This window comes from Diadema setosum, chromosome 11 (genome assembly GCF_964275005.1).
Source record: "Diadema setosum chromosome 11, eeDiaSeto1, whole genome shotgun sequence".
Classification (NCBI taxonomy): Eukaryota; Metazoa; Echinodermata; class Echinoidea; order Diadematoida; family Diadematidae; genus Diadema; species Diadema setosum.
This window is the reverse complement of record NC_092695.1, coordinates 34,648,790-34,676,665: the sequence shown is the minus strand read 5'-3', so window position 1 is coordinate 34,676,665 and position 27,876 is coordinate 34,648,790. Positions and strand designations below refer to the sequence as shown.

The 27,876-nt window shown below is 39.8% G+C and overlaps 1 protein-coding gene across 1 annotated transcript in view; it reads right to left on the bottom strand.

The window, feature by feature from the left end:
* LOC140235287 (protein Red-like) overlaps positions 1-27,731 on the bottom strand; it is a 36,269-nt gene extending 8,538 nt beyond the window's left edge. Inside the window, exons 1-16 of the mRNA XM_072315317.1 lie at positions 27,657-27,731; positions 24,955-25,021; positions 23,544-23,642; positions 22,961-23,020; positions 22,245-22,314; positions 21,297-21,391; positions 20,033-20,147; positions 19,174-19,253; positions 16,744-16,781; positions 15,596-15,759; positions 14,853-14,961; positions 14,114-14,162; positions 12,973-13,333; positions 11,938-12,000; positions 11,374-11,429; positions 1,224-1,247 (exon numbers count right to left, since the gene is read on the bottom strand). Of these exons, the coding sequence (XP_072171418.1) occupies positions 1,224-1,247; positions 11,374-11,429; positions 11,938-12,000; positions 12,973-13,333; positions 14,114-14,162; positions 14,853-14,961; positions 15,596-15,759; positions 16,744-16,781; positions 19,174-19,253; positions 20,033-20,147; positions 21,297-21,391; positions 22,245-22,314; positions 22,961-23,020; positions 23,544-23,642; positions 24,955-25,021; positions 27,657-27,666 (1,460 nt within the window). The 5' untranslated portion in view covers positions 27,667-27,731. The remainder of the gene's footprint in view (positions 1-1,223; positions 1,248-11,373; positions 11,430-11,937; positions 12,001-12,972; positions 13,334-14,113; positions 14,163-14,852; positions 14,962-15,595; positions 15,760-16,743; positions 16,782-19,173; positions 19,254-20,032; positions 20,148-21,296; positions 21,392-22,244; positions 22,315-22,960; positions 23,021-23,543; positions 23,643-24,954; positions 25,022-27,656) is intronic.
* Positions 27,732-27,876: the final 145 nt, after the last annotated feature.

Here is a 27,876-nt window from a genome sequence, read left to right as displayed (position 1 = left end):
ATCACATGTACTTCTAAAAGTCTAGATGGGATGCATTTTGGCTACTTCAACCTATTAAATTGCCAAAACCACATACTCATATGTGTCTGGTGCAGTATCTTTTATGATTCTTTTCAATATTCCTTGTTTGTGTTTCACCAGGTAGAGTGAAAAACGTCCTTTCATTTGAGCCCTCAGTTGTTTCCATGTAATCAGCTGTATTGCAGAATTTTCAAAGGCCTCTTAATTGACCAATTCATAAATGATTCGTAACTTAGCAACACATCTTAGAACTGGCGACAGAAATACAAGGAACAATTTTCTTTCCTGATACTGTATAGACCTAATAAACTAGACCAGTTCCTACAATCTCTCTCCAATATAGCTGTAACGACATGCAGTGAAATTCAGAAGTGTCAACTTGATAATGACGATATGATGGTTGTAGCAGCAAACTTTCTCGGAACCTGATGATTTAATTTAAAGCTGGAATGCATCAACTGAACAGATGCTTCCTGACATCAAACACAGTACCTAATACGCCATATACTTAGCAAGTCTAATTTTTGTCAAATCAGGAATTTTCGACAATTTTGTGAGTGGTTAAATTTGTGATTGCGGAGTAAATCATCATCACGCATCTTGTTCATATATCATGTAGTAAGTAACAGTACATGTACATAAGCAAATCATATGCGTGTCTGGATCAGAGTTAATATTTTTGCATGTTTTTAAATTTGCGAATAGCATCCAACTTGAGAAATTCATGAAAATAAAAACCATGTGAAATATATGGCATAAGCAGTAAACTTCAAAGTGATTTAGCAATTCCATTGAGCTATCTCTCTATCACCAAATGGCAGTGTCTATGAGGTTTCCCTCCAAAAAATACTCATGCAGAAAACTGAGAATTGTTACGCCTGCATATGAATATCACAAGAAAACAAACAAACTCACATACACTATAGACACAAACTCTGCCATTTGAAGCATTACTTTACGCAGCTTTGTTTGTGATTATTCTATAATTACACCATCATTCAACATGAATTTCTTCCCAATCTTTCTGCCCCACCTCAAGCAACAGGTGACATCAAACAAAGTTTACTCTGTAAATTCAAACATGAGTTTACGTGCAGAGGGTTTCTGAAGAGTCAATGCAAATTTGAAACCTTTGAGTTGGCACACTCAAGTTGTTTGCCTACTGATACAAGAAACAATGCATAATCGTACTTGAGACCTACCCTCTATCCCTGGAAGACTGCGCTGTGAGGTGCTTAGTCAAGGTTTGTAACATACGAGAGCAACAATGAAAGTTGAGATAACCCATTCGAATAGTCAAACATCACATTAAGGCCAGAGTACATGCTCTGAGCTCATGGCAATGACACAACCCCCCACATGGAAACCTTCATGGCAGCTCAAGAGTGATGAAGGGTCCGCGGAAGCGTGACAATAGCATCATGTACGGGGAAACCTTTTGACCAGCCTAGTCACTACAAAAATTCTGATATGTGTGGCGCTCCGTCGGAATGAGTCAAAAGTCGCAAAAAATGAAATCGTAGTTATGCCTATATGTGAATTCTACAGACTCTAAGCTTTACACTGATATGTAATACAACTCATTTCGACATTCCTGTAGATCATAAAAACGAATATTAACTACGCTTACGATGTCAGTCCTTTTTCTAAATAACGGAGAAAATCGCTCTCAAAGTTCAGGGTAGGTTCAAGCTCACAACCTGTTTCTTTCGCGGGACGAAACAATACAACAGTCCTGCTTAGCGACGGTGTTTACGCTCCATCGCACGCACTACCGTATAAGGCGATAGCTTGGGTGTGTAAGATAATTAACCAATCGCAGGACAGGTCTATCATTAACGATTCTGACCAATACGGTCGTCCGATGTAAACTTCGGTACGTTTGTGTCCGTGCCGCTGCCGCCGCATGAATGAGTCGGTACGCGTTGTGTGTCGGCTGCGGTGTAGTTTGCCGCAAGTTTTTAACTCACAAACAATAGGAAACAGTAGAAAGAAAAAAGGCACGCAATGCGTATTACGAAAAGCGTCTATAGCGAGAGCGTTGATCACTTCCATTCTCCTCCCACGTTGTTGTCAATGGAAACTATAGAGGATGCGTTTAGCAAGTACCAATACCTAAATCGAACCTGAGTACCTATTGTAGCATGGGCGTAAATCCCGGGGGGGATGGGGGGGATATATCCCCCCCTGAAATGGAGGAGGGGGGGATGGCCTGTACAATCATCCCCCCCTGAATTTTGAAGGAAAAAAATGGAGGAAGCAGAAATGTGATTGTATCAATTTTGGCATATTGCATGACGTTTGTACGCCGGCCTTCAGACAGGTAACAGAGCTGAACAGTATTCTATCTTGTAGGAAATCGAATGCATAATTTTCTCAAGCGCTCGCTCGCTTCGCTCGCTCGCGGACATGGACATACACTGTAAGGTATGGCTCAGACGTTGACAACGTCAAATAGTGTAGGCCTACATGTAAACATGCTAAGACGAGAGTAACTTGGGACCATCTGCAAAATATGTACGAAAACAAACAAACAAACAATAACAAAACTATATTGCCATAATTGAACCCCCTCCATTTCCTGAATCATTCATGAGGAACGACAGTGACTGATAATTCAGTCAAGATACATCTATGGGTATACCCAGGGAAGATCAGGGGCGTCGAAAATATCTCGGGGGGGGGGGGGGGGGGGGGGGGCAAAGGGCATTTGCCCCGCCCCTACGAAAGTGTTTAGGCAGGCAAATCATTTATCCCCCAAGCAATTTCCGAGATGAGGACAAATTTCGAACTTTCTTAATGGAATTATTGTCCAAATACCGCCAGAACTATGCACCAAATCGTTGAATTGCAATCATAAACATGCAAAAGCTCCGCTATACTGGATCCCTTTCGATAAGTACACTGTTGAGATTGACATATATTTCCCTAATTTGTCAAAGAGTGTGCAGCATATCTTTCACTTAACAAAAGGTCCCTCATATGCAGAGGCGTCGATGGGGGGGGGGGGTGGTTCCCCCATAAAAGTGGGACAAACCAAATCGCAAAAATATAGCTAAAAACGGCAGTTTTTGGGGTGTAAAATGTCAAAATTTTAAAGCTCGCTCGCTCCGCTCGCTCACATTTAAGCGCTAAGCCATTCCCCTGATGTTGCTACCAGTGATTGACAGCAGTTGCGCCCGGTGCGCCCCCCCCCCCCCCCCCAATCTCCAAAGCAAAAAATATAGCTACAAATGGCAGTTTGGGGGACTGTAAGATGTCAAAATTTTTCAAGCTCGCTCGCTTCGCACACTCGCATTTAATCATTATGCCATTCTCATGATGTTGCTGCCATAAATTGCCAGCAGTTTTCGCCCGGTGCTCCCCCTTAATTTCCAAAGCTAAAAATAAAGCTACAAACGGCAGTTTTGGGACTGTAAAATGTCAAAATTTTAAGGCTCGCTTGCTCCGCTCGCTCGCATCTAATCGCTATGGCATTCTCCTGATGTTGCTGCCAGTACGAATTGACAGCAGTTGTGCCCGGTGCGTCCCCTTTAATTTCCAAAGCGAAAAATATAGCTACAAATGGCAGTTTTGGGGACTGTAAGATGTCAAAATTTTCAAGCTCGCTCGCTTCGCACACTCGCATTTAATCATTATGCCATTCTCATGATGTTGCTGCCAGTAATTGCCAGCAGTTTTCGCCCGGTGCTGCCCCCTTAATCGCCACAGCGAAAAACATAGCTACAAACAGCAGTTTTGGGACTGTAAGATGTCAAAATTTTGAAGCTCGCTTCACTCACTCGCATTTAATCATTATGCCATTCTCCTGATGTTGCTGCCAGTTATTGCCAGCAGTTTTCGCCCGGTGCTCCCCCCCCCCCTTAATTTCCAAAGCGAAAAATATAGCTACAAACGGCAGTTTTGGGACTGTAATAAGTCAAAATTTTGAAGCTCGCTCGCTTCGCTCGCTCGCATTTAATCATTATGCCATTCTCCTGATGTTGCTGCCAGTTATTGCCAGCAGTTTTCGCCCGGTGCTCCCCCCTTAATTTCCAAAGCGAAAAATATAGCTACAAACGGCAGTTTTGGGACTGTAATAAGTCAAAATTTGGAAGCTCGCTCGCTTCGCTCGCTCGCATCTAATCATTATGCCATTCTCCTGATGTTGCTGCCAGTAATTGCCAGCAGTTTTCGCCCGGTGCTCCCCCTTAATTTCCAAAGCGACAAAATACAGCCACAAACGACAGTTTGGGGGACTGTAAAATGTCAAAATTTTCAAGCTCACTCGCTTCGCTCGCTCGCATTTAATCGTTATGCCATTCTCCTGATGTTGCTGCCAGTACGAACTGCCAGCAGTTGAGCCCTGTGCGCCCCCTTAATTTCCAAAGCGAAAAAAATACAGCCCAAAACGGCAGTTTTTTTTTACTGTAAAATGCCAAAATTTTCAAGCTCGCTCGCTTCGCTCGCTCGCATTTTATAGTTATGCCATTCTCTTGATGCTGCTGTCAGTAATTGCCAGCAGTTTCACCCGGTGCCCCCTTAATTTCCAAAGCTAAAAATAAAGCTACAAACGGCAGTTTTGGGACTGTAATAAGTCAAAAATTTTGAAGCTCGCTCGCTCCGCTCACTCGCTCAATCATTATGCCATTCTCCTGATGTTGCTGCCAGTAATTGCCAGCAGTTTTCGCCCAGTGCTCCCCCCTTGATCTCCACAGCGAAAAACATAGCTACAAACGGCAGTTTTGGGACTGTAAGATGTCAAAATTTTGAAGCTCGCTTCACTCACTCGCATTTAATCATTATGCCATTCTCCTGATGTTGCTGCCAGTTATTGCCAGCAGTTTTCGCCCGGTGCTCCCCCCTTAATTTCCAAAGCGAAAAAAAAAAGCTACAAACGGCAGTTTTGGGACTGTAATAAGTCAAAATTTGGAAGCTCGCTCGCTTCGCTCGCTCGCATCTAATCATTATGCCATTCTCCTGATGTTGCTGCCAGTAATTGCCAGCAGTTTTCGCCCGGTGCTCCCCCTTAATTTCCAAAGCGACAAAATACAGCCATAAACGACAGTTTGGGGGACTGTAAAATGTCAAAATTTTCAAGCTCACTCGCTTCGCTCGCTCGCATTTAATCGTTATGCCATTCTCCTGATGTTGCTGCCAGTACGAACTGCCAGCAGTTGAGCCCTGTGCGCCCCCTTAATTTCCAAAGCGAAAAAATACAGCCCAAAACGGCAGTTTTTTACTGTAAAATGCCAAAATTTTCAAGCTCGCTCGCTTCGCTCGCTCGCATTTTATTGTTATGCCATTCTCTTGATGTTGCTGTCAGTAATTGCCAGCAGTTTCACCCGGTGCCCCCCCCTTAATTTCCAAAGCTAAAAATAAAGCTACAAACGACATTGTCTGGGATTGCAAAATGTCAAAATTTTAAGGCTCGCTTGCTCCGCTTGCTCGCATTTAATCGCTATGGCATTCTCCTGATGTTGCTGCCAGTGATTGACAGCAGTTGTGCCCGGTGCGTTCCCTTTAATTTCCAAAGCGAAAAATATAACTACAAATGGCAGTTTTGGGGACTGTAAGATGTCAAAATTTTCAAGCTCGCTCGCTTCGCACACTCGCATTTAATCATTATGCCATTCTCATGATGTTGCTGCCAGTAATTGCCACCAGTTTTCGCCCGGTGCTCCCCCTTAATTTCCAAAGCTAAAAATAAAGCTACAAACGGCAGTTTTGGGACTGTAAAATGTCAAAATTTTCAAGCTCACTCGCTTCGCTCGCTCGCATTTAATCGTTATGCCATTCTCCTGATGTTGCTGCCAGTACGAACTGCCAGCAGTTGCGCCCTGTGCGCCCCCCTTAATATTCCAAAGCGAAAAACATACAGCCCAAAACGGCAGTTTTTTTTTTTTTTTTTTTACTGTAAAATGTCAAAATTTTCAAGCTCGCTCGCTTCGCTCGCTCGCATTTAATTGTTATGCCATTCTCTTGATGTTGCTGTCAGTAGTAATTGCCAGCAGTTTCACCTGGTGCCCCCCCCCCTTAATTTCCAAAGCGGACAAAATACAGTCACAAACGACAGTTTTGGGACTGTTAAATGTCACAATTTTCAAGCTCGCTTGTAACAGTTTGTCAGAAATATATCACTCTCCTCCCACTTTATATTTCATGCAAAAGAGTGAGACATCCCATCCCTGTAAAGTGTGTGTGTGTGTGTGTGGGGGGGGGGGGGGGGGGGGTTACCAAGCTTCTCTCACCCCCCGTCCCCCTCAAGGCTGCGCCGGTTCGGTTATGGGCTTGTAATCGTGGTGATGGTGACTATCGCCGATCATCCCCCCCACTCCTCAGTATGGATTTACGCCGTTGACATAGGCGGGCACGCAATACGTCTTACGAGAAGCGTCTTTTAGCGAGGGCGTTGATTGCTTCCATTCTCCTCCCATGTAGTTGTTGTCAATGGAAACTAAAGAGGATGCGTTTAGCAAGTACCAATATCTAGATAGAACCTGAGAACCCATTGTAGGCGGGGGTTCAAAATGAAGTTAATTAACGATAGTCGTCTTTTGAGATCGTATTCTTTGCGTGTACTAAAAACCCTTAAATTACGCACATGGTCGTAATGTTGCAGAACATCAAAGAGGCCCGTTTTTATTTAGTAGTATATGTCTCAGTACTCCTGTGTTTATTTTTAAGGATGTGTCTCTCCTTATGATTGCGATTGATGTTCAGCTATTTCTTTCCCGCAAGCTTGAAAAGGAAGCAGCTAAAATTCAGGCAAGGAGACTAGTTTTCTTCCATGAGATACAATCATTATTGTATCATTCACTATACAAAACGGTTGAAATCTGCTGAAAGTCGAACTTCGTTTTTTTTTTTGTTGTTTTTTTTTTTAGATTCCATTTCAAGCGGGGATAGACTAGAAGTTAGTTTGTCTATACTGGCAGGAGACATTAGTTTTACAGTACATACTCCGCATTTAGATAGTCGCCATATTTTCGTGGTCAGAATCAGATACACACGTGATATTATCATAAAAATGGAAATACAAAACAACTAACACGCCATAATCGTACAAAGAATAATATGAACTTCAATGAATTAGTGACTATTCTTACCTGTAATACTCCGCATAAAAAACAAGCACGCCAATGAAATAATTTGATAGAATTAATAGAACATACAGCGATATCATGCGTGGCAGATCAAATCAAGTTCAATTGGTGAGAAAGCTAAATGAAGTTAAAAACTTGACTTCTTTACGTTTCTCTTTATGAAAACAGAATTACATTGTATATCTACTGAAACGGATTGTCTCTGTTGCGAGCGATCGCCATATAAAGCATGTTTAGTCTTCTGAGCAAATCCGAATCCCTATATACTTTAATTTTTGCTTGATAATGTAACAACCCTTATAACTTTACAAAGGACTCGCAAATTCAAAGTTTCAAAACGTATACTAAAACATTACATTGTACACGGTGTATTTCAAAAAACATTTTGAATGCGTTGTGTGTTAGCATGTTAATGGAATCAATCTGCCTTCTATTTTCCGTACGTAAAGCGCACAGAAACGTAACCAAATGTTACCAAATACAGTGGAATGCATTGTACGGGGTGGTATCATCATTAGAAGTATATCCCATTCCTTTTTCCTTTTATTTGCTTGAAGCAGTAGTCAAACCATGTGTCATTATCGCAGCGGCATCACTTAGGAATTAGAATGTATGAAGATAATCGTTACTCATTTATTTCATGCTATTATAGCATTTACATTTTCCAACTGTTATTGACAGCAATATGGTACTGTATGGTTACGATTACAAATGTTGGTTATGAATTCAAAAGACTGGTTCATTAATCGACCCATAAAGGAAATAGCTGTTTTGAAAGTAGTTCGGTACAAGTTCGAAACGCAAACGACATCATCGTCATAGGGGGAACTGATAGCTCTAGAAAACTTGTTTAGGCCAGTAAAGATTGCCGTGTGCAATCCTTGTAGAAAGTTTTGACTATGGCCATCTTTTGAGCATTTTGAGAAATTATATAAAGAATTATTTGTTTGGATTATGCCAAGAATGAGTTTGAACTATGAAAATAAAAAGGCGCGGTTACCTCAACAATGTCGTAGTTCGATTAGACATGATGGGTAAAGTGAATTCATGACTTGTTGATTAATCCTTGCTGATTGATGATCATTTCTGTATTAAAAACCATCAGATAAGTCTCGTAGATGATACCTCTGTAATCGTAGTCAAAATTCGTTTGAGCAATGAGACGAAAACCAACAAAACAAAATGCCATGTATTATCGCTCGAGTTTCCAACATTTGTCGTCACCCGATCAACAATAAGTGACGAATCAAATGGAACATTTAATTGTGGGAAAGCGGACTGCGTCACGATTTTTAAACGTTGCGAGCAATTCTTTAAAGAAAAAAGAGAAAATGAGGCAAAGTTCAAGAAATTAGAAAAAGCACGTAAATGCAGGCGATCATGTTTAATAGTCAAAGTAAGAGATTACAATCGGCCATGCGGATGTATATGACTGCCTTATTTACATGTCTGATTTCTATAAACTATGTTATATTTAAATTTAAGTTCCCTTCCCTCCTTGATAAAAGTTATGTTGGGTTTTCGCTAAAGGCATTTATTAGGACACGCTATAAAAACGACAACAAATGACTACTATACATCAAAAGATGACCTATGCATGAACCACAATAATTCTGTACGTTCTGATATAATGCAACTGCTTGTTTGTCTGTTTGCTTGTTTGTTTGCTTGTTTGTTTTGAATTACCATGGTCTTTGTCGGGGGAAAGATGAAGAAAAATAGTAGAGTGTATCAGGGGCGGATCCAGGAATTTCGTAAAGAGGGGGCGTGTTTACAAAAATAAAGGGGGGGCGCACGCACCCCTCCCCCCATTTTTTTCTTTTTATTTCTTTTGTTTCAACAAAAAATAAAGGGGGGGCGTGCGCCGGTTGTGGTCCTCCCTGGATCCGCCCCTGTGTATCACTCTCAAATCCGGATGATTGCGATAAGTGTGTATTCCCGCCCTTTCTATACAGGTAAACGATTTAAGCTTGGTATGCTATTATAAAAGCCTTGTGTCACGCAGAAGTACTGATTCCGCGATCACTTTCAACCTTTCATAAAATTCACGTTTTAAGATAGTAACGATAGCTTGTAGGAGATAAAGTAAGTTGGCGTCCCTGGCTGTGGTTCTGAACACAAAAGAGGACTGAAAAAAATCTTTTACATATTAGCAGACATAATGCCGATCCTCCAACACTGTCGCTCCGTTACGTCACAAATTCTGCTATCAATAGCGAAAAACAGAATTGTACTGGTTGCGTGATTATCCACCCCGTGATAGCAGGAAGTTACCTTTCATTGTTCAAGGCTTCGTTGATGCCGGGTTTACTCGGATACAAGGCGTGAACAGTGTCGTCCGAGTTCTTTCATTCGGAATTCCCCAGAATACACAATTCAATAGGCAATTAGCGCTGCTACTTCGCAAAGCTGTTAGCCAAGTTCTTTGCAGACTTGACCTCTCACATGTCAGCTACACGTAAGACACGACAAACAACTATCATTACACACATTCTGATTTTTAAAAAAAATGAAGAAAAACACTTTTGAGTAGCGACATAGCTTTCTGTCACTTTCTCATAGGTCCTACTTCTAATACACAAATGACAAGAGTCAGAATATCCTCCAAAGAGAACACGAGCTATTTGGGCATTGATAATGTTTGTCGTCCGATTTCTCTTCATGCCGTTGCGGCCCAAACCATCATAAGAAAATAGGGCAATAAGTTTTATTAACCGGGGAAATAAAATTACGCATTACACACATTTGGCTTAAATTATCATGCGAATTGTCGACTTTATAAAGACGAGAATAATTGACAACTTATGCCATGCTATATCTCCAAAGATGAACTTTAAACAGCAAGTCACATACCAGGGAACGACAGTTATACATTAATGAATTCATTAATGAGGCCAATAAAAGTTGTAAAAGTACACACACACATAGAGAGAGGTTTCAAGTTCGATATGTGATCATGTATTAGCTCATTGATAAAGTATCATAAATTTTGCGTGATCATTCGTTGGAATTTTTTTTTTTCAGCGCCATTTGTGCGTCACATCAATCACCACTTCATGAAATGTGGTGCATGTATCAAACGCAACTCGCTGGTCATGCAATCGATAGCCTTGGTCAGCTCACTGTTATTGCGTAATTAAGCCCTCGCCGCCGCCGACGCCGCCACGCGCACCATGCTTTGTTTTGTCTTCAATGGGGTCAAGAGCAATGCTTCATTAGCATACGCCCTAGCAACGGAGGCGGAGTCTCAATCGGGCAAGAACAATAGGTGCGAAACGCAGCGCAAAGGCGAGCGTTCGAAAAAAATGTAACCGAAAAAAATTGTCTCAGAAAAACTGTGATTTGGGACACTTGTCCTCATTTTTACACGCTGAAATTTTCTGTACAAATAGATAAAACGTCAAGGAATCAAAATCCGTCATAAAAAAATTTCGACCCGAGTAGTGCTTCCCCTTCATTTTCGGCTCATTACGGGAAAAGTCCCCGTGCGACTTATGACTCATTTTGTCGGAGCGCCACACATATAGTTACCAAACATTGAGTTCCCAATATTGATCATTTCAAATTCTCTACACTTGTAGTTTTCAAACAATACAAAATTTCACTGCCAAAATGTGCCACAAACGGTTGGACGAAGTATGAAAAGTATCCACAGTACAGGGAAATCAAAGGTCAGTGTATTTTATGCACAAACTTTTGAAGATCCTCTGCAATGTACACAGAGTAAGGTGTATGCACTTGCAATATTAAAAATATCTTGCGTGACCTACATAAAACATTGACCAAAGTACACTGAAAAGAATTGAAAGAGGCAATCACTACATGAGGTTTACAACTGTTTATGTTTGCTTGCTTTCCTATCTATCAACTATCTTATAGATCAAAAGGAGTGCAGAGGTGAAGGAAACTAATAGGGCACATATGCCTTTAAAAAAAGCAGAAGGAAAAGAAAAAGATCCTCATTATAAATCACAGATGGGATGGACCAATTACAAATTTAAGTGTCATGATTTTTCTTTCTTTTTAACGACTGACAAGTGGCTTGCTGCCACGTAAGAGTTTGGACTTTCTTTACTGAGAACAGAGCATCAGCAGACTTTACTCGCACTCCCCTAAATGTGGGTCAGATCTTTTCTCGAGTTACCATTTTACATCAATGGATTTGTGGTGTTTTATTCTTTTAACAGGAAAAAAAATGCCAGGGTGACTGATTATCTTATAGCACATGGATGTAACGCTGTTAGAGACAGCATGAGCAAAAGGATATTTCTCTCCGTTTTCCCATCCCGCTCGGAATCGAGACTCGTCCTCCTGCGGTGGAGGCTGTCAAGACACAAACAAAGCATATAAGATAAATAAATAACACAAATGCACAACCAGCAAATCGCTCCATGGGAATGCACAAAGAGTCTATGGACTTTGTTTCACTACATAGTCACACCATCATCTTGTAACATCGACTTTGTAACATTCAAATTACATATTCAATACTCACAGCGAACAATTTCTTCATCTCCTACATGAAGCAAACTTCACTATGTACATCAGTCATTACCTCTTAGGCAAAATAATTAGGAATGAGGTGAAAAGAAGTGGAATTAACTGTTACATGAAATTATATGAAATGAAACTTCCTGGATGCAGCAACGAACTTCTAAAAAAAGAATTACATTTACCCTACTAGCTTGTAGTGCTGTACACCTTTTCAGTCAAATTAATGCTGTGACACTCACTGTAAGTGGAAGAGGGTTTCATTCAGAATAATTTTCATTAGCATTTGGATTCTAAAAATAGATTTTTATTAAAACATAAGAACTTCAGAAACACTTACCTTTCCAAATTTTTCAGCTATACTCTTCAGGAGTTTATCAGCAGAGGGCGCTTTGTCAAAGTCCTGGAATAATGATGAATGACAAGAAGGATTCGTAAGAATGGGAAGATGGAAAGGCACCGCATGCATTTCCATAGACAGTAAACATCAATACAGTCAACCTTGCTAAAGTCGACCTCGCATAAGTCGAGTAATCGCTTAAGTCGAAGGTCTTTTCAAGTCTTCTTCTCTTCATACACTTGTATTCTACTGATGTTTATCCCTCATAAGTCAAATTTTCCCTAAGTCGAAAGCTATTACTTCAGTCCAAGTAGATTCGACTTAGGCAAGGTTGACTGTATCTCAATTTTCATTGTTCTTCCAGTGGCCTGTGAGGATTTCGATGTTGGCAAAGATACAAATGTACTCATGAATGAGAGAGTGTGTGTGCGAGTGTGTGTGTGTGTGTGTGTGTGTGTGTGTGTGTGTGCAGGTGTGTGTAGGTGTGAGTTATGTAGCAGTATTACGAATGTGAGGTGAAGATAAAGTGACAGTCAGGTGAAGAAAGAGAAAGAAAATCATATATGCTAGTTCACACACACACAAACACACAAACATACACACGAATGCATTACTACAAGTAACAAACGTTCAAAAATCACACCACAAGTAAGCTACCGTACTAACATTAGAATTTTAAATGGAAGAGGATTCTACTCATATCAATAAAGTGTAATAATGCCTACAGTGTGCAATGTTCAGTCATAAAAATTTCATATTCGACACAAAAATGACATAAGGGTATTGTACAAATAAGCCATGAATTATCAATCCGAGAGTAATCTCCAGACTCTAGTGAAAGATGAAGTGGAAGTTGCAACCATTACTTTTTACTTAATCATGAACAGTTGAGATTTTTAAAAAATATATATACACTGTACCAAGCATATGACATGACAGCAATCATCAAATGTAACACATTACCAATTGATTGACATATTTAGTGCATAAAAAGATATAAGCTATTTTGTGAAGGAAAGAGAAAAGGGTGCTCACCTCATCTGCCTCCCTGGGCTTCTCAAAGTAGCTGGCCCGGGGCCTCCTCTCTCTGTCGCTGTCCCGGTAGTCCCGCCGATCTCCCCTCTGCCTGTCCCTGTCCCTATCCCTGTCCCTTTCCCTTTCCCTGTCGCGTTCACGTTCCCTCTCATTCTCCCGCTCGCTGGGTCTTTCGTAGTCCCGCGGCCGCTCGCTGGGTCTCTCGTAGTCCCGGGGCCGCTCGCTGGGTCTCTCGTAGTCCCGGGGCCGATCCCTGTCCCGTTCCCTTTCCCGGCCCCTGTCTCTCTCCTTTTCCTTGGACCTGACAGGTTCCTTGGGCTTTGTGTAAGAAGGCATGTAACCACCCAGTTCACCAAAGATACTGTGGAAAACAAAAGGAATGAATGTTACTACTGTTGACTTAAGGGGAAGTTTCCCTTAACATATATGTGGATTCTGTGACTGGAAAAAGCTTAGTAAGTCACTCAGAGAAAGTTTGAGGAAAGTTGGATAGCCCATTCAAAAGTTATGAATTGTAGTTAATTTCATGTGCTGTCCTCTCTCAACGGAAACCTTTAAACAATCTATGATGTCACCGTAGTAAAAGATTAAATAAAGTAAAGAATTTTGATAAATCTTCCCATTTTCTTTATGAAAAGTACACATGTTTAAATCCATACCAAGATACAGTTGTAGGTTACTGCAAATATTATTCTCTATGTCTTCTGCAGCTCCTTTGATTTCCTGTACAAAGGGATTTTGGTTAGATTCCTTTCTATTGTGACATCACAGTGTTGGAGAGTTTTCAGCCTAGAGAAGGCAACACGTGGAACTACACAAAATTTTAACATTTTCTAATATTAGAATGGATGAGTTTGATATTTCCCACAAACTTTTTTCAAAAACTCTTTGTCACAACGGAAATGTGAACAGGTCTGCATGAAGAGCCAGATTTAATATTTTCAAGTTATTTCAATCAGCGTCATTTGTTGCAGCATCTTCACCAGACTGGCATGTAAACAAACTCAGATAAATGCAGATGAGTACAATTTACAGAGAAAAGAATATGCATCAAATATGGGAGGTTCTCTGTTATTTTCTGTGATCACAAACTTGAATGAATACTACATTAAAAAATCCTTACAGTGAGAGCATTACTTACCTATCATCAGCACCATGCATCTTGTCCAGCTTGTCATCTTTCAGTTTACCTGAAAGCAAGTTTGATGAACGGCGAAAATAACAATTTAATCAAATCTATGAAAGAGTCCCATGCAGATTACTGATGACTCAAACTGGGTTTAGATTTTTCATCGTGGGGAAGTCTTCAAATTTGACTGATTTAATTTAATTTTAGTTCTCTTTTTGTGGCAAATGATGACAGTCTCATCTGAAAACACATCAGGAAAAAGGCACATGGCAAAATAAAGGAAATAAAGAGGCCGACAATTTGTAGTGTAGTACTGTGAGAACTACAAAAGCAAACAGAACACACAGCTCTGGTTGCTAATGAATACAAATCAATGCCAAATAATGCATTGTTACAATACAAACAAACACAGAGTAGAAAATATGTACCTCACAAAAGAGACGGCATATCAGGGGTACGATTTTAGAGGATGCAAGACTACGCAGGGGAAGAGGAAGAGGGAGGGATGTTAGTTCTCTGCTTTGACTACTGCATGGTCACTGGCAGATTAAGTTTACTTTCTGCAGTAACTGACAAATTTCAGATCTACTGTTGTTTCAGTAGATAAGAAGCTCACACACACACATTAAGTTTGCTTTCAAGTGTCTCCTTCATTATCTCTGCTTTTGTCTCTAAAAGAGGCTCTGACACAGTATTACCTGTGCCATTTTTTCCTTGTTGATAGACAATTACAAGATGGGTTGGTACTTACCCTTGTCTTTCTTTTTCAGTTTCCTTCCACGCTGACCTTGGCGCAGGTATGACAAGATCTGGGTCAGTTTGTTGATCACGATGTCGTTTGTTGTCAATGTTGTTTGAGACTGGAATGTTAAAAACAGATTACGGTTCTCTGTAATGGATCAAAATATATCACTTTGGTAAACCAACTCAAATATTCAAGTTTATCTTACCTGGGAAAGTAATGTTCCTTCTACCTACTGTCAAAATCTGGTGGCTTTAAACAAAATCGAAAACTGAGATATAGGTAGTTTTCTGGGTCCATATTTTTTTGGACAAGCGATGCTTTCACAAGGAAATAGAACATAGTTTCATTGGTATTTCTGTACAACATGCCTGAGTGACCCCATGGGGACTGGCCAGTCTATAAATCTTCTTTGCTCCCTTTTCCATGAAACTGAATATGTCAACTCTCTTCTTTCAGATACTTTTTAAACAGCGTAGGATGGTCCAATTTTAAGAAGTTATACAAGCATATCATTTTAAAGTGTAGAGCTTTCTTGACACTATGCAGGAAAGTATGAATTAATTTTGGCCTATTTCTTGTGGGTTTTGAGCTGTGTGGTTGGATATGCAGTACACAAGGAAAGCGCATGGCAAACATTTGTGTCGAGTTAGATTTCTGCATATTCGCCATTGTGTGGAGCATTTCTTCAGTAGTAAACTGACACTGCAACATCAAAGAATGTTCAGGCACAGAAATAAACAAGATCTCACCTCAACAGTTGGGCAGTCAGCCTTACTCCGCATGACAGTAGTCGGGATGTCCGTCTCTGCGTACTCATCGTCCAGATCAACTTGGTAGGCCATTCGGCCGGGAAGGAAGGACTCGTTCCGCTGCGGCTGATGTGTCTTGAAAACAATGCGGTAGACATTCCTGGCTGTGTAATGGAAGAAAGAGAGGGTAAGACAGATAGAGAGACAGAGAGATACTGAATATATACATTCACAATAAAAAAAAACCCAAACAAACAAGAAATTGGCACATCTACACGCATGATGAAGGGAAACTTTATGAGAAATACAACCAATAGACCACCATAGCCTCTGAACTGATGGTATATATTTTCCTCAAATGGGCTTGACATTACGTAATGGAGTAAAAATAATTTTAATTGGGTCATGAATTTGGATGATTTCAAACTCATTCAATACAAATACATAAGTATACTTTTGACAGAAGAAACCAATGAAGTATGTCCCTTTGTCAATATACTGTATATGCCATATATTTAGCAAGTCTATTTTGTTTAAATTTTGAATTGGGACCTACTGACAATTTTGCAAGTGGTTAAATTTGTGATTGCTGAGTGCAGTACTGAACAGAGAAATGTAAGCGTGCACATCACATTCATGTCGGGATCAGAGTTCATATTCTAGCGTGTTTTTAAATTCGCCATTAGTACCTGATTCGCACAATGTGTGAAAAATAAAAAGTCATGAAATACTTGGTGTATACAGTATTACAGTTGGCCTGTTTAGTTACCACAGGAAGTGCTCCACTGAGAGTTAAACTGGTGTTTTTATGCAGGGTGTATACAACTGTCTCACAAGACAGATTGACGCTAAACTCCACCCCCCCCCCCCCCCCCCCCCCCGCACACACACACCACACACACACACACACAAAGTATTCCATACACGATTTGAATGGGCAAATTCATATGATGATCAGTCTTTGCCAGCACTTCACACTGACATGTGCAGATCTCTCTCAGGGGGCAATATGACCCTTTTCTTTTGACAATGTAATAGTGAGGATAGATGCAAATTGAGTGGAGCACAAAGTGTGATAACATGAAAGTACCTAGAACCTCCATGTTGTGATAAGTATGGTATAAAACATAGCTAAAGCTGTCACTTACCCGTGCGGCTCTTAAACTGAATGTTTTCTTCATGATCTCTGGAGAAGAAACAAAATAAAAGAAGAAAAGGTTCAATCCAAATGACAAAAGAGAAATAAAACATGTGCACAGGCATTCAAATCAAAGTGTCAAGTTACACATTGATTGTTACAAACTACAATCAATATTTTTATATAGTTTACTTAATCTATATGCAAACTAAAATACATACAAAACATGCATACCTCAGTTGACAAGATACTGGCTGAGTACTAAACAACGATCAAAAAAGGTTGTTTTCATTATTTCATTAACAATGGCCAGCATGCTTATACACAAATTTACTCTACAGTATTGGTGGGTCAAAGAGTGTTCAGCTCTTTTTCCTCTTTCTCTCAAGAGGGTTTAAATAATCACAATGCTACATTGGCTCACCTTCAACTCTGTGGGTAAAACAGAATAAATTAAATTTAAATGGTCAGTTATGAAAGAATTAAAGGATGACAATAATTATGATAGTATGAAAAATTTGTATACCGCCTCTTACAAAAATTTTCTAAGCACTTTACAAAACGAATGAACATTGACAATAAAGAAAGAAAGAAAGAAAAAACTATAAATCAACTACAAGTACAAACTAGAAATGTCGCTACAGCGACTGGTTATACCCCCGCCAAACAACATTTCATAAGCTTTGGTCAAAACAACATTTGATAAGCTTTGGTCAAAAAACTGAGGAAGTAGTTAAATCCGCAAGATCTTTCCTTGATCTTCTGCCATTAATATGCCGTTACCATGGCAACGTACTTTCGGGTACTGTCGAAAAATGCGTCTTGCACATCTACAACCAAAGGCACACATCTGTACCAAGTTTCATGGAAATTGGGCAAAAACTGAGGAAGTAGTTTGCAACACAAAATTTTCCATCATTTTGGCTCATAATATGTGAGCTGTTACCATGGCAACATACTTTTTGTCACTGTCAAGAAATGTGTCATGCTGACCTATATCCTAAGACAAACATTCAATATGAATTCCATGAGAATTGGAAGAACACTGATGAAGCAGTTTTTCCATGAAGCATTTTGCCCTATATTTTACCAATAACATGCCATTACCATGGCAACGCACTTTTTGCCACTGCGGAAATATGTGTCTTGCACATTAAAGGGAAGATAAACCCCAAGAACAATGTGGATTGAGTGAAAGCAGCAACATTAGTAGAACACATCAGTGAAAGTTTGAAGAAAATCGGACAATCGATGCAAAAGTTATGAATTTTTAAAGTTTTGGTGTTGGAACCGCTGGATGAGGAGACTACTAGAGGTTATGACGTATGAGTGGACTACAATATCAAGAAAATATAAAGAAAATACTACAAAAATCCATTTTTCATGAAAATTACATATTCCATCAACTTGATATTGACATATGTTAAGGGTAGCAATTATTCCCCCTGCTTTCTGAAAGCGGTTGGTCCACTGCTCTTTCATAATTCTAGAAAAGTGAATTTTTGTTGAATATCCTTTATATTTTCTTTGTATTGTTGTCCACTCATACGTCATATCCTGTAGTAGTCTCCTCATCCAGCGGTTCCAACACCAAAACTTTAAAAATTCATAACTTTTGCATCGATTGTCCGATTTTTCTCAAACTTTCACTGATGTGTTCTACTAATGTTGCTGCTTTCACTCAATCCACATTGCTCTTTGGGTTTACCTTCCCTTTAACATATTCAGATGAACATCTGTACCTAATTTCATAAAAATTGATCAAAAACTGTGGGAGGAGTTCGCGACGCAAGATTTGTACCCATTTTTGCCCATAATATGCCGTTACCATGGCAACGTACTTTTGGGTACTGTCAAAAAATACGTCTTGCACATCTACAACCCAAGGCACACATCTGTGCCAAGTTTTATGGGAATCGGTTGAAAACTGAGGAAGTAGTTCGCGACGCAAGATTTGTACCCATTTTTGCCCATAATATGCCGTTACCATGGCAACATACTTTTGGGTACTGTCAAAAAATACGTCTTGCACATCTACAACCCAAGGCACACATCTGTGCCAAGTTTTATGGGAATCGGTTGAAAACTGAGGAAGTAGTTCGCGACGCAAGATTTGTACCCATTTTTGCCCATAATATGCCGTTACCATGGCAACATACTTTTGGGTACTGTCAAAAAATACGTCTTGCACATCTACAACCCAAGGCACACATCTGTGCCAAGTTTTATGGGAATCGGTTGAAAACTAAGGAAGTAGTTCGCGACGCAAGATTTGCAACGGACCGACCGCCCGCCCGACCGACCGCCCGACCGACCGTCCGCTGATTCCTATATACCCCCTTCAAACTTCGTTTGGCGGGGGTATAAAGATAATAGCAATCTCTCCCTTATGGCTAGCCAAGATTGTGAGAGAATTCCTGCATTTAAAGGGGCAACTTACATGTCCTTGGACTTGCTCTGGAATGTGGTTTCTAGAGTGTCCTCCATCTCCCTCTCCTTAGTGTTGATCTCGGCTCGCACCTGGGAAGAAACGAGGATTGTGATTATCACTTGATTTGTGATATCATTTCTGCATTTTTTCCTGACCAAAAACAAACTCAACATACTTTGATAAATACTTTGAAAAACACACATTAAGTGCAATAATGCATTACACATATAGTACCATAAACTTGGTGTGTGTGTTCAGCTTCTGCATTTGAGCCTAAACATGTATGTTCACATTGTTCATGTGTATGCCTATGTGCACGGTAGAAAAAGAAGAAGCTTATTACAAAGTAGCAAATAGCAAATACCTTGCATGGAACTTGCTTGCAAAAAACAACTAAAAGTACAAACAAACAAACAAACACTGCAAGCCAGGGGCAGGAAATTCTAATTATTGTGAGAAATTTCTTATGATTAGGAGCCAGATAAAAGGGTGGACACACTGAACAGAGTAGATGGACTTGATTCCTTCTGCTTCTCACACATGAACAGAAATTAATACTTGGTACCTACAGCAATGGCTGAATCAAATGACTCCTTAACAATAAAAGACTTGTCTTCACTTGCTTTCACTGTGGAGAAACAAAGTTCACAGTGACACTGACAACATCATCTGCAGTTATTAGAGCATTTCTCATGATGCAAACCTCTCAGGAAGGTACACCAGAGAATTGGAGTCTGGACTTGGTTCATTAACACCACTTAGTAAAGAATGCACCATAGTTCCTTGAACCATTTCTAATTCTGTTTTCAAAGAGGATGGGGTGTACACGTGGTCTGGCCGAAGCAAAGTGTGTTTGCTAGTGTCCTACCTTGTGCAAGAGGGCGTAGTCAAGCCCTTTCACCAAGTGAGTATGTTCCATGTCACCACCAAGGTATTTACTCTCCTCGATAAGCTGCTTTCTTCTATTGGATGCTGCTGAGTCTCTGCAAATACAATTCAAAGAGAAGAGATACATGTAAAAACATTACTTTATGCCTTAATGTATTCCATCCATCAATGATTTTAATTATATTTGTATCTTATGTTGTGCCAGTAACATATGCAGGTATATGAAATGTGACAACATCAACCTATAATTTACCAGCAGATTCTATATAGCACTGCAGCACACCATGCCACGCAACTCTAAACAGAGGAAATATTTGCACAATCAATTAAACACAATTTAACAAATAAGACAAATATAGTGTGTTTAAAAATTTCACTGACTGTCAACATGTTACTAGCAACAGTACAAATTCATGTACACAAGGTATAATAGTAGACAAAATGTATGCAAGTCATTAATTTTGCACTTGTATCGTAGTGAGCAAAATGCATAGAAAATGTCAACACCAGGAAAACTTCCACATACAAGGTATTTTAACATCTTAAATGAATGCCTTTGATAACAAACTTGGCCATACAGGTAATTACATCAAATTCACTGTGTCCACATACAGATAAGTACCGGGTATGAAATAAATAAATAGTTGAATCAGAAATGGAATGAAATATTACAGTGGAAAAGCAGGAATCAAATGGAAATTACAAGCCCTCTTCATTAAACAGCAAGGGCCAAGACATCTGCCCTAACCAGCAAAGAAAGTGTGCTGGCAGATGCACTGAGGGGCAAACATACAAGTAGAGTATAGAGTTTAAATTTAAATTATAAAATGGGCTTTAGAATCTCTGCAATCTGATTGGTCAATAGTCATGCATTTATTTTTACTGATCCACACTGAGTCATGCATTCAGTAAAATCCGAACGCATGTCCGGTAAAATCTGATCACATGGCTCAAGTCTTGTATAGTGTAGTAGGTGTACCGGAATGCAGGACTGGGAAAATGGTTCCATTTCATAAATTTATTATGACATTTTAACACAAATGATGCACAGGCCTATTTTGTGGATCAGTAAGAAGTGGATGCTCTTGTTTACCTTTGGAACAGTCTAAAATCCTCTTGCTGTGCTCATGGGTTTAAACACTTCCAAAGTTAAACTCGCGCATCCAATTCTCACCAATCCACTCTGTCCTGTGCATCATTTGTATACTGGTATACATATAAATAGTAAATGAAGCTGAACTCACGCTGGTGCATTGGGAGCCACAGCCTTGTAATTGGCCGTGGTACTGACGATCTCTGTCTCCTCATAGTCAGTCTTGCCTTCTCGCCGCTCTTTAGCCTGTTGAGAGATATCATACCATCGAATATGACTACTTGTAGTGACGCTGCAATAGTTGTGGAAGGGAGACCCCAGGAATGATAACACAACTAATGGGCACATACTCTTGATGAGGGGCATTCCTGCCAACTGCATCTAATACAAATGTAGATTCTATTAAAGAATAATGAAGATAATAATAATAATGACTTCAATAATGATAATAATAATAACAATAATAGTATTTATAATACTATTTATAATAATAATGATAGTAAGAACAGTAATATTTATGATAATATTTATAATGATAATGATAATAATAATAATAATAATACCAATATCACTTAATTTCTGAAGTGTTCTTTACGATTATATCTCTATGGCTGGGTATGAAAGAATATTTAATACAAAGATATGAAAGGTAAGAATCCGTAAATACGAAAATAAATATATCTGCCAATGTATGCAAAAATTTTTAAATGCATTATTTCCTGGGTCTGTTTTTTTTTTTTGGGGGGGGGGGAGGGGGAGGATGGGTGTCCCACCTCTTCAGAAACTATTTCACTGAATTCTTTATTTTCAAGCTCTATCCTTTTGTGCTGTCAGCATTTAAATGCTATAACAGCAGTAAGCAATCAAACCTCTTCAGAGTGTCAACTAAGATACTTTTCAACTCATTTCATCTCATGATGCAGTACAGTAAACTACAAAAAGAAAAAGAAAAAGAAGAAGGTATAGACACTTCTTTTTCACAGCAAAGATGAAAATGGCTGCCACATGGTGTTATGATTTTTTTTTTTTTCTGGGGGTGTCAGCTCTATATATAACAAAGTGCTTGATTCAAGGGGAGGGTGTAGTGGGTAATACTCACTCTGTCTCTATACTTTTCTGCAAGCTCAGCTTCTCTCTCCATCTCTTGCTTCTTGAGTTTGGCATAAAAACTGGCAACAAAGAGTGATGAAAAATATTATTATCATATCATCATCATATCATTTTTGTATATAACAGGGGGTATCAAAATGATCTCACATGTACAAATATCTAGCCTTTAAATGCACTGCAACAGCTTCATGACATCATGACAACAACTTTGTAATACATATGGTGTTCTCTGCAAAGCATATTAGTTTACCTTGGTCGTCTCTGTTTCTGGAACAAACAAAAATGGGGCACTTTTTGTTCTTGTTTGAGAGCTACATTGGGTTCTCAATGAAGCTATAGTTTTTATCATGCAACTACCCTGTATGCCATGTGTGCCTACATCTCGGCATTCAAAAACTTCATATAAAACATCACTAAATTTTAGCAAGAGGATGCAAGAAGTCTACAAAGAAATTAAGACATCAATAATCTGGCTTCAAGTCTCGTTCAAACACATAAACCTGACACAGTCTTGCATGGTACATATGCCCACATCTTAATGATCATGTGAGTAGAGTATAAACTTGTGGGAGATTTGTATTACATACAATATACTCCAACCTGAAACTGTGAGAGTCTTGCCAAATTCATTGGCTTGTGCGCCAAGTGAAAATCACACACATGGTTGAGAAAATGATAGCCATGTCTTCCATCAAAATCACTCACCTCTTTTTCTTCCGCCTTCTAACCCTTGGGTCATCCTCCTCATTGTATTCTTTGACGACTCTGGAAAAAAACAGAAGAGCAGAGAATAGAAAACTGACCTCAAAAAATGTATACAAACTTTAGCAGGCTGCTTTCTTATTACCTACTTGGCTGTTCTACAACAGGCTGAAAAGCTAGGGCTGCTGAGAAATCAGTTGCAGAATTTCTTCTGGGATGAGCTCTACAACTATTTCTCCCTCTCTCTCTTTAAGCAGAGTGCATAACAACAGAAAGCCTCCATGCATATCATCTTTGTACTCCCTCAAAAACTCTAAAACACAATTAAGCATTTACCCCTGCTACAGGCATGTACTGCCACTTAAAGTAAGTTTGTTCTAAAAGCCTTGCCTATAATTCATTTTCACCTATCACAATCATTTATGCCAAACGAAAGTCATATTTGAGGCTGGGTTACTATAAAGCACACTTGTAAACAATGAATTAAGCAACAGAAATATTGAGACATGCTGATTTTATTCCACATTTCATATTGGGTTTACAGCTGTACTGGGCCCATGCTATTATGGGATTGAACACTACTTACGGCTTCTGTTGTGCTGGCTTTGATGGGGGAGCTTCCCCCGGAGTAGCCCTGGGCGTCATCAGGAGCTTTCGGAAGTCATCATTGGACAGCTTGGTGAGTCTGAGAAAGTATCAAGATGAATGATAACTGACAAATGCTGAGTACACAATACAGCAAAATAGCAGATACAGACCACAAGACGAGGTACAGAACAATACAATATTGTGGTAGTAACTGACATTATTATTATTTTTTTTTTTTTTGTTCTGTGTGTTTGTGACCCGGGAATCAACTGCTTTTCAGAAGTGTAGCTTTAGCAAATGTGTTAATAGGGAATAGGGATATTTGTAAAAGATACTTGCAACAAATCAGGTAAATTTGTTAATATCGAGAGTATAGTGTCAACATGTGATGGTTCCTGTGGTGTGGTAATGGATGGGTGCACAGCTTGAGATGTGTAATGATATACAGTGTATGACCCCCCCCCCCAAAAAAAAAAAAAGAAAAAAAAGAAAAAAAAAGAAAAGCAAATACAGTAAAGGCTCCAACAGTGTCATTCATTACAATAAAAAACTTCCCTATGGCCCCTCTTATTTTGCCATACCACTATACACTACCCTACCCTTTTTAGCTTACATATGGATGCGTGCTGTACTCACCACTTCCCAAATATATGTACGTGGGGGGGGGGGGGGACATAAGGAAGTCTGTCCTATTAAATGCAAACTTATATTAATGTACTTAGCATGTAGATTAAACTGGCTGTATGCGCGTACGGGGAAATGAACAGGACAAAAACAAGCTTACCAAATGTGCTTGTCAAATATTGATTTTTTTTTTTCTCTCTCTCTTTCTTGCATTCTTTTCCCTCAGAATGACAGTTGCTGACTGCCAACATGTACAAGCACTACATTGCAGGAAGTTTGGCTTTATATTTAGGAATACTTTTTCAAATTATAGCCATCATTTGACTTTAGATCCTGACCCGTGACACTCAGGTGCCCACTGAAAACAAGAGTTAGACTTGCAGGATAATATGGATGTATATTAGCACAGTGATGTTTCAGTGCCTGTTCCAGAAGATCGTGGCAGGGGAGCAGAATACTGCACTCTTTTTTATCTGAAAACTTCCCAACATTTAGACTTAAACACTCTGTTTGTGGCAGGCATTGTAAAGGGTGCCTATTTGCGGCCGGGGCCATTTCATTCATACCTTTGATGAAAAGGCCCACTCAGGTGTCACTTCCCTTGACACTTGCGAGTAACTCCTGCTTGTGTTCGAAAGTAGGAGTACAGGTTGTAAGCACACATGATGTTCATTAGCTATCTTATTGATGAATGAAAGTGCCCCTGCCAGAAATACACTGTAGGCACCGTGCCAAAAAGAGTTGTTTACTCTACTGGCTTGAATCAAATGTAGAGATGGACTTACCCAGAGTCCTCTTCAGCCGACACCTGCCTCATCATGGCCCCTGGGGGCAGTGGGTTGGAAAACTCGTCTAAAATAACAAGAAATAACATTAAAAATAAACACAAACTATGTATCATGTGATATGGCACTACAACAAAGCCCTCGCTCAATGCCTCTCACAGATTTAAGCGTAGCATTGGGACACCATGTACTAGTGGGAAGGCTGGTCTGATTCGGATATTTAGAGAATCCGCCGTAATATATGCATTGAGTAACCGCTACCATTTTATTGTATATCACTGATCAGCTGATTGACATACAGTCTGTAGATTCTACGGCGATTTAATGGTTTAGATACACACTGGTAACGTAACCGCATCGGCGACCCCAACACGTTTGTGTCGGGCTATACGCTACAGCACTCCGGGGTTAAGGTAGCCTGACCAGACGCCGTGCAAAGAACGACACTTGTGTACAGCGCCAGGGCTGTAACATTAGTGTTATAGTAAGTTAAGTTAGAGGGTTAACGCAAAGAATCACCACTGACACACTGAAGTTGACCATTTACCGATTAGCTGACCTTACCTTACAGTTACATTTTTAACGTCAATTACGGTATGGTCACCACTGCGGTACGGTCGCCAGACATTCACATCGCATGTAACGCGCGCCGCGATCGGAGATCAGGTTGGGCGACAGATTTTCATCACTCTCAAAATACATTCGTAATACACCTTTTTCCTCCGTAAAAACACAAATAATTTTAATCAAAATATATTTTACCATATGCAGTCAGTCCGCAGCACGTATGCTAATGAGCCGATCCGGCAAGATTTATTCAGCACTCTCGTTGACGATCTTTGCGTTCGAAAGGTGTCTCGTCGTGCGAGATTTTGCGAGACTTTGATAGGGCTATGGTTTTCACAGTGTAGCGACTTGTACATACATTCGTCATGGCTACAAGTCACGGTAAATTGTTTTCCAGACTTTGATCTTTATTTTGATACTAAATTTGCCTATAACATCGGATCTTATCATGACTATATATTCAGTTGAATTTGCGTAAATTTTACCTGCTTTTCACAGAAGATTTTGTCGTCTAAAGTTCTTTTTTGGTTCCTGACCGGATTAAGAAACTGTTGTTTCTGATTTTGGCTTTTTCGTAGAGAGGAAACTTAGATGCTCATCGTATATTGGAGTCAAGGAGACGCAAGCATGGTTTATACTAGTTTTTCCGTTTTGAAATGTCTGTAAAATTCACTCCTAAGCCAGAAGTATGCTCCGCACAAAGTGTACAGTGGCGCGAAAGAGCTCTCTCATTGGACAGTGTGTGCGTTCAGCGCTTGAACTACACGCGTGCCAAGAAACCGCAAGTGGCATGAAACCGTTATGTAGCAGCGTAATGACGTAATGCAAGCGCTGAGTGCAGGCGCTGTCCAATGAGAGAGCTTACTCTTGAGATTGCACGGTTTCAAGCTGATCAGCACTGACATCGATGTATATTTTACTGGTTCCTGACCGGATTAAGCAACAAATTGTCAAGATATTTACATGGATACAAAAATTAGGAGATGGACTATCAAATAAAGCATTTTCATTGAGACGCAAGGTGAATTTGGTATTTTTTTGACGTCTTGAAAGTGTACTGCACGAATTACTTTTTTCATCATTTTTCAAGCTCAAATTACGCTATGATATTTTTCATTTACAATAATTTGAGTAACATGTGACGATAGTTTACATATTTTCCTTGAATTTGATACCAAATTTGTGAACATAAGGTGTATTTTTGTTGCCGAAAGCCCAAGGACAAAATCCCCTTACGCAGCTCATTACGTATGCAAGCCTAAAGCGGGCTTGCATACGAGTTGAATAAATACGAGCGAATTATCGGGTGCTGCGGACTGACTGTATGTAACAGGTGATAAAACCATTTTTAATGCGAGGATGTTTTTGATTTAGAATGGATTTCAGGTGGCAGATTAAGGGAGATTTTCAAACGCGGTGACCGACAATGCCTCCTTCATTGAAGCGTATATAACACACACGCTAATAATATGTGGCCGGCTAACAAATTCAGTGCCGATATTAGTTCGCCAGCCCGGACATGCACAAGAATTACACACAGGTGGCGACCATACGGTAATTGACGTTAACACCCATAGGCATTTTTGCCAGCATGAGCTCACAGGTACTGCTACGTTTCGTGGTTTTCAAATGTCCCTGGTGGGCAGGGAAATCAATCAGTTCTTCCATGTTTCCCCATAATTGATTTATATCACCAATCACTATCACGACAGGGCTGTTATTTAAGTAATGATAGATCTGGTTAAAATTGTTTTGTGAACATCCATAATTTAAATGGGACCATGTTCATGACTGGGTGTTCACTCCAAATGTGGAATTAAGCCAACAAATTTACACAACAAACATGGTATGGACAGCTTCATTTTGTTTACACACGAGCTAGACAGATAAAAGTGATCCCATGCAAATTTATTGCGAAGATTATTGGAAATAGGGTCTACTCAGTTAACGTTAGAAGACCACGCTGAAGACCGTAGAATATAGCATCAGCCGATCACTGCCACACCGGCGGCACTGATCACTGCTGATGTTCATGTTTGATGGTGTTGATGCCTCGATAGACATCAATTCGTGGCTGAATTGATGACATGACAGTGACACGGTCCCACCGTGCCCACGGATTGATATCCACTTACTTTCCGGCATTGCTGTTCTTCTTCTTCACGCAGGATGTTCTCCCTCAGCTGCAGTGACCTCTACTGATCCACTTCTGCTTTATGAATTGATGAATGTTTTAGAAGACGAGCTTTGCTTCCCTGACTCAGACACCGAAAATAGTAAACGCACGTAGAAACATTGGCCTAGCTAGTTTATTACTAGTATACTTATTCCGGAAAAGCGGTGCGTATAATCATG